The 6,915-nt window shown below is 52.0% G+C and overlaps 1 protein-coding gene across 1 annotated transcript; it reads left to right on the top strand.

The window, feature by feature from the left end:
- Positions 1-952: 952 nt before the first annotated feature.
- Positions 953-5,306, top strand: LOC144159531 (uncharacterized). The gene has a single exon (XM_077691092.1). It carries the CDS (start codon positions 1,194-1,196, stop codon positions 2,418-2,420), a length of 1,227 nt encoding a protein of 408 aa, XP_077547218.1. The 5' UTR covers positions 953-1,193; the 3' UTR covers positions 2,421-5,306.
- The last annotated feature ends 1,609 nt before the right edge of the window (positions 5,307-6,915 follow it).

Here is a 6,915-nt window from a genome sequence, read left to right as displayed (position 1 = left end):
GTGTCCTTTCAGGACCCCCTTCACGGCGGATTAGGCGCCCTCAGTGGGCGCACTATTGATAACAATGTAGCCTCCACAGTGCTGCATGTAGCTTATGAGATGAACTATAGGCAAAGATTGCTTGCGTGTTATTTTGTGTTGAGCGCGCAGTAATGCCTGTAGTTCCGATACGCTCCTGCAGTCAACGCTGGCATGTTTTCCCGCCATCTCGAACGCGTCGCGAAATGGTGGCTGCGCGTGTTCCAACCATTCGCCCACGACGTCGGATGTGTGGCGCGCTTGGGAGCTGGCGCCGATGCAGCCGCAGAGGCGAAGAGTCAGTCACTGGCCCCGGCGGAGAATGACTGTTTTCCAGCGAACTTGTTTGGCGGCGGTTCGTTGGCGAAGGAGCCCCTCGCCGTCCGCTTCCCTCCCCGCCCCAGGACGTTCCGTTCGTGTTTTCTCGCTTTTTGCATTCCTGACGTAGGCCAGTACGTTTTCATCGTCCGCACTGCAAAACTTGCCGCACTGTTTTCCTACCCATCGAGATTGCTTATCGTTTTGAAATGTAATGGAGATGAACTTTAGCTAACGCAACGTGCTCCTGCAAAAACGAAAGCCGTAAACAAAAGATTGGTTAAAGTGGATAGAGGTATCGAATTCAAGTTACTGCCATTTACGTCACTCAATTTATTGTCTGTCCGTTCATTTGCGCGTTCACGAGACCACGTTGCAGCATTTGCGAAAGGAATATCACGCGGAGTTCGAGGCATAGTTCAAAGAGCACGTACTGGCGCGGCGTGCGCCGTTTCGTAGTTACCACCAGGGCCCCGGGGTGGCGCCCCCGTACAGGCAGCGGCCGGAGCGGGAGTGTTCAACCTTGGCAGGGGGCGATCACCCCGCGCAGCGATTGGTTGGAAGCGTAGGCGACGTCACATCCGGAGCAGCGTCTATAAAACAGACGGCGGCGCTTCGCAGCATCGCTCATTCCATACCCGGCGTGCGTTCGGAGCAGTTGCGAGGTGTTTTCCCACGTGCTTTTTCGTCTCGCGCGGTCGGCGGCGCCTCGTGGATTACATAGACGTAGAACGCGCCTCCCGCTGTTTCTGCCGTCGCTTCGAAAGGATACCGTCCCTCGGATTACCGGTCGGCGTGGGTTTGTTCGTCGTACGTGGTGTTCGTCATCGGCGCTTGATGTGTGTCGTGTAGCCGCGATGGTGCCGCACAGCTTGGGAAGCGTGGACGCGGATACCATGGAGCAGAAGCGACGCAGCCAGCCGTTCGGCTCGCTCAAGGTGGACGTCAACTCTCCGACGCCGTACACGGACGCCACCCAGTGCAAGAAGGTGACTAACCACATCAAGCGGCCCATGAACGCGTTCATGGTTTGGAGCCAGATCGAGCGGCGCAAGATCTGCGAGCAGCAACCGGACATGCACAACGCTGAGATCAGCAAGCGTCTCGGCATGCGCTGGAAGATGCTCTCGGACCTCGAGCGCAAACCGTACATCGAGGAAGCCGAGCGCCTGCGCCTACTGCACATGCAGGAGTACCCGGACTACAAGTACCGGCCGCGCAAGAAGGTCAAGGCTGCCGCCGCCACGGCGACGACCGTCAAGACGACGACGCACGAGCGCGCGGCGGCGGCCGCGGTTCCCGCCAAAGCCTCGCACGCCGCCAAGTCGAGCGGCGCGGCCAAGTCGCACCACCACAAGAGCTCTTCTCACCACGGCAGCCGCCACCACCATCACCACCACCACCATCACAAGTCGTCTTCCAGTCACCACGGCCATCACCACCACCATCATCACCACAAGTCCCAAAAATCCTCCGGCCTCGTGCAGGTGACGGCGACGACGCCGGTGAACGGCGGCCAGCCGCGCCTCAAGCTGAAGCTCACCATCGACGACAAGTTCAAGAAGAGCATCAGTCGCAGCAAGCACGTCCCGCTCGCTACGGGGCAGCTGACGCCGCCAGCGAAGGTGCCCTGCTCGCCGTCGGCAGAGGAGCCCGGCTCGCCCGAGAGCGCCAACGTCTCCCTGTACGAGGACATGGTCGTCGACGTGAAGCCCTCCATCGCCGAGCTCATGGCGGCGTCCGCCGTGTCGCCGTCTAGCACGAGCTCGTCCTGCTCGTCGTCCTCTTCGTTCTCCTCCGTCCAGTCCCCGGCGCCCGCACAGCGCTTCGCCGTGGCCGACACCTCGACGCAGCTGGCCGACCTCGACCACATCACCGAGGTGTTCGACCTCGCCTCCAACATGGGGGATCTGGGCGCCAACGGACTCGTGATGGCGTGGTCGCTGGGAGATATGGACGCTATAGACAGTGCCAGCTCGAGTTCGACCACGCATTTCCAGTTCCCGGACCTGTCGCCCGACGTGTCCGACATACTCGGCGTCGGCTGGCTCGAGAGCAGCCTGCCCTCCGGGATCAACTGCTGAACGCTGCGCTGCGACGCCGTTTTTCGACTACCGTGCGTGTGTGTGTGTGTATCGCACCGATGCGGCACTCTCCGAAAAACGGACTCGTGGACGTTTTTCGCTTCACAGGTATTTTTTTTTTTTCGTGTTCGTTCCCGCGTCAGTGGTTATTTTTAGTCGTTCTCACATTTGTATCGCGTCTCAACGATGAACGTTTGATAAATTTTACGCGTCTGTCAAAATAGCCGTGTCGTTCATTTTTGTAGTGTTCGAAATGGAAAAAAAAAAAATCCGCTCTGTTCACTGTCGTCTTGCAGCTTAGCACGTGGGGGCCCCAAATCGCGTTTCCGCGCTCGACGCTGCTGTCGAAACGCGCTGCACGTGGTCTCCCATCTTTTTTATTTTTATTTTTCTGTTCTGCGCTCGAGATTCCGCTTCGCCAGGGTGTCGTCACTCGCTTTCTTTTCCTGCTCGGCCGGCGGCCGCTCTCTCCAGCGTTTCCGGCAACCCGTTCCCGACTGTTCGCTTTATCTTTTCCTCGACGCAGCCTCGGCTCTTGGCCTCAGTCCATTTCCTTCGCGGCCTCGCGCAAAGCCAACTTCCCGCGGCCGCTGTTACCTCCGAACACACTCTTGAATCGTGTGCGTGCGCGCACAGTTAGTTGCGCTAGAGTAGCAATGATCTCAAACCTCGCGACGGTTACATTTCGTGTTGATTTTTTTTTCTCCCCTTTTCCCAAGGCTGGGTCAGTGGGCGAGCACGTGTTCTAGACTCCTCGCCTGCCGAGTTTTCTCCAGTTCACTCTTCCGTTTTTTTTTTTTTCTTCTGGGATAAACTCTACCAGACTTTCGCGACAACGTGTCTCGCAATTGAACGCCATTAGCGCCGCGTTTCGGCCGGCCGGCGGCGTTCAACGACGGGTCCATGGCGCGTAGCAACTCGCGCTAGTCGTTTCAGTTCACTAGGCAAAGGCGGCGTTACTTTTCGTATGTTCGCAATTCCCTCGTCAAAAAAGTTTCGAAGAGGCGTTATTAAGTCTCCTTTTGAGGTGCTGGTCATTACTGAGTTCCTTCGCGGGTCATAATTCCAAGCGCAGGTAGCGCCGCCTGTAATGTCCTCGTCTTCTGCGACAAAACGCTCCACGTACCAACCCGATGCTTGGAAGTAACCAGTGGGACAGTCCGCAAGGTATGTGTGTAATCTGCTGTGTTCGGTACGTCTAGCAATAGTTCGCAGTTCAATCCTTGCTCAGTCACAAGAAATTTATTCTGAACACGTGGAACTCTCCTACTCACAGCCATAGATGACGACCGGCAAGACCAAGCAAGTCATGTCGGTTTGAACCGACACGTTACGGCGGGCCAAAGTCGTTGGTTCGTATTTTTCGAAGTGTCCTTGGGTAAAATATAATCGCACCATTCCGAAAGCAATCTTTGCGCGTTATTTGTTTCTTTCCGTCTGTAGACATTTCGGAAGTGACTGGTTTCTCGCGCTCGGGAAACGACGTTCGTAGAGTCCAAACCACACCTTTGAGTCCTTACGATTTGTGGCAGGGCTACTTTTGCCATTTGTAGGTCGTGTCTGTCGAATGACTCGTGTTATGACACCCATTTTTTTGTTGTTGGTTCATTTATGAACGTGTGAATACAGTGTACAAGTACTTATCGATGGGCATTAGTTACAACTTAAACGTTTGAAACGCAAGTAGCGGCGCTTGCTGTTTTGTTACGCTACAAGTGCTGCGTCAAAACAGCCCTCAACTAGCGACTGTGTGTTTATCGAACTTGATAATTTGTATCGTGTATTGCAGTGTAATTTCTGTCAAAGGCATTTAAATAAGTAGACATATTGTTTACTCAATGCACATTTGTGTTTATAGAAAGAAAGAAGAAAAAAAAAACGAAAAAAAAAAGTTTTTGGCTCGGAGGCCCACAGTAACGCTTCCGTCGTTTCGTTCGTTCTTTTTATTCCCGTTCTCTGAAAAGCTTTGAATTTCTGCTCGGCCGCTCTGCGGTCCATACTACGCAGAAAAACAAGCCCGAATCTTTCATTTCAGTTCGCTGCAATCAACAACTCCCTTCTGTTTGAATAATTACAAGAACGGAACAAGTTTAGTGTTTTTCGTGTTTGAGCTTGTGTTATAGTTTTACTCGCACCAACAGTCTTGGTAACCGTTGTTTTGTTTATGTTTGCTTTGTTAGATGCTTTTATTTAATTCGCTCCTCGTCCGCCTTTTTTTCTTCCACCTTTCTCAATATGGCGTTGTACTTGTCTACCTGTTTTCAAGCAATGTTAGGAATCTGTGTTCCTTCACTCTGAGGAAGTTGGTATTTTTTTTTCCGAAGTTTGTTCATTCCGTTTCGCTTCGCAATTGTGATTTTGTTTGTGCGTGCGTCAGTCCGAGGATGTGCCTGTGCTTAATGGATGCAAGGTTTTGGGCAATGCAGCTCACGAACAGGTTCGGATCCCTGCGCCCATGTTCTTTTTTTTTTTTTTTCAATCCCCTCTCTGCTGTAGCGGAGGAGCATTGAGTGTTCATTCTTTTTTTCTCCTCTGGTTATCAAGAACAGTGAATGTGTGTGCGTGCGTGCTTCTTTGTCGTGTCGTGTAGTCCATTGGTAAGGACTTCATCGCTAGGGCCAAGCGATGTGCAGACGGGCCGATCTGCGCGCTTTGGCGTTCCACTTGTGTACATAGTATACATATATATTATATGAGAGTCTATAAATATATTCACAGCGCATAGATGATATATGAAAGTATATTTGTACATTTTAATAAGAGATGGAAGAAAAAAAATGTCAAAAAAAAATTTCAAGGGCATCACGATGCAAGTTTGTACTATAGTGAAAATAATTTTCGTTTTTCTTACGGCGGCGTCGAAATAAATGCAGTGTGCCATCAAGACCTCCTGTGTTCACTTTTTTTTGTGCATTTACTGCCGGAGCCGTTCTGTGACGGTGACGTCATTTCTTTTGGCGTACTAATGTCGAGGTTTTGTGCGGCGTTACGTAACGTGTCCGGTGTAGTGGGCAACCAGCGGTCATTGCATTTCTGCAAATCGTCGCTCCTCAACTTTGCAAGCACTGGTACGCAAGGCCTTCATCGACATCGACAGTATGCGGCCCACATGGTGGGGATTGCCGCAGCCATAATTAGGCTCAGCGGGTTCGTTACGAGCCTCAATCGACGTACTTCTGATGCACCGTCGACTAACTCGTAGTCGGCCTGTAACTGACTCGTAGTCGTCCTGTAACTGTTACAGTGCATGTGGCAGTGGAAATCTTAACAAGGGGCGCCTGAACGACTATGTTGCTATGGTCGGGGACATTTTTTCACAAGAAATTTTACGCGCCGTGGCGCGGAAGCAACGGATTCCGTGCGACTTTGTTAGACGGCGTACACTTCACTTTATAAGATTACTTCATACAACCTCTATGCATGAATTTTACCAAGCCTTTTCATGAAAAGTACCGCTTCACTGGTCTGAGATATTTAGCATTTGACTAAAATCTCTAGTACTCTAGAAGTGTTACTGTTGTACAAGAGCCCGTAGGCTGGCCACACTACTCGTCACTGCGGATAAATGCTATGAAATGTTCCTTCGTTATAACTGAGTAAATCTGGTGCACTTTTAGCCAGTCGGCGAACTCCACAAGCTCAAATTTGGGTCTCCAGAGCTACAGCAGTTGATTGGACTCATCATACGCACTGCGTGCTTCTCTCGACATTTGATGCGATTTAAACGTGGAATGCTTTTAGTAGCGCTCTGTCCGCGCTTTCATGCCTTTACGCGTGCTGAACAAAAATAACGTACCATTATTTGGACTTAAACTAATGTCACGATGGCGTCTGTAATCCCGCTATCGGTCCGCCAACATTTTGTGTTAACGTTATAGACGCTTCAACTATGGACTGAGCTGGCGGCAGTGGATGTGGCGCAGTCGACAGGCGGGTCGAACTGCGCATGCGCCCCTGTCGCCGACTACGTCGTATACCTCCGCACTCAATGCGGAGCGACAAGGCTGCGTACATTTCCCTTGAGCGGCACTTCCACTCGCATCGCATTCGCTGCACACGACGGCCTTGTGGCGCGAGGAAGGTTGAACACGTTTACGCGGGTTTGAAAGTAGTTGAAGTAGATTCAGTGCAGCTTGGAATCGTTTCTGGCATTTGCGTAAGCGAATACGAAAACGGAAAAGTGCAACAGAAGGAAGCCACTGCGTTTGCTACGTTGACCCTCGACACGCAGCAGTGCCGGAAGCGCTCCCTTTCACCGTAAGTTGCGAAAGTGCAAGCGCTAGGATGCCAGTTGATATCGATGCGGCGCTCGCGCAAGGGCGGGAGTTGCGGAAGCGAGCCAAGAACTATCCGGAGTTTTTTTCCCCGTACGTGGGAGAGTTGGCACATACGTTTTGCAGTCACGTATGAAATGCGTGCGCGGCGGCTTTTTCTTCTGGGCTTGCACAGTTTGTTCTGCTACAGATTGCTACGTGCTAGGCCGTTGCCTTCCGTG

This window comes from Haemaphysalis longicornis, unplaced genomic scaffold, assembly GCF_048455015.1.
Source record: "Haemaphysalis longicornis isolate Haplotype H1 unplaced genomic scaffold, Haemaphysalis longicornis Haplotype H1 scaffold_10, whole genome shotgun sequence".
NCBI lineage: Eukaryota > Metazoa > Arthropoda > Arachnida > Ixodida > Ixodidae > Haemaphysalis > Haemaphysalis longicornis.
This window is presented reverse-complemented; position numbering and strand designations above follow the sequence as displayed.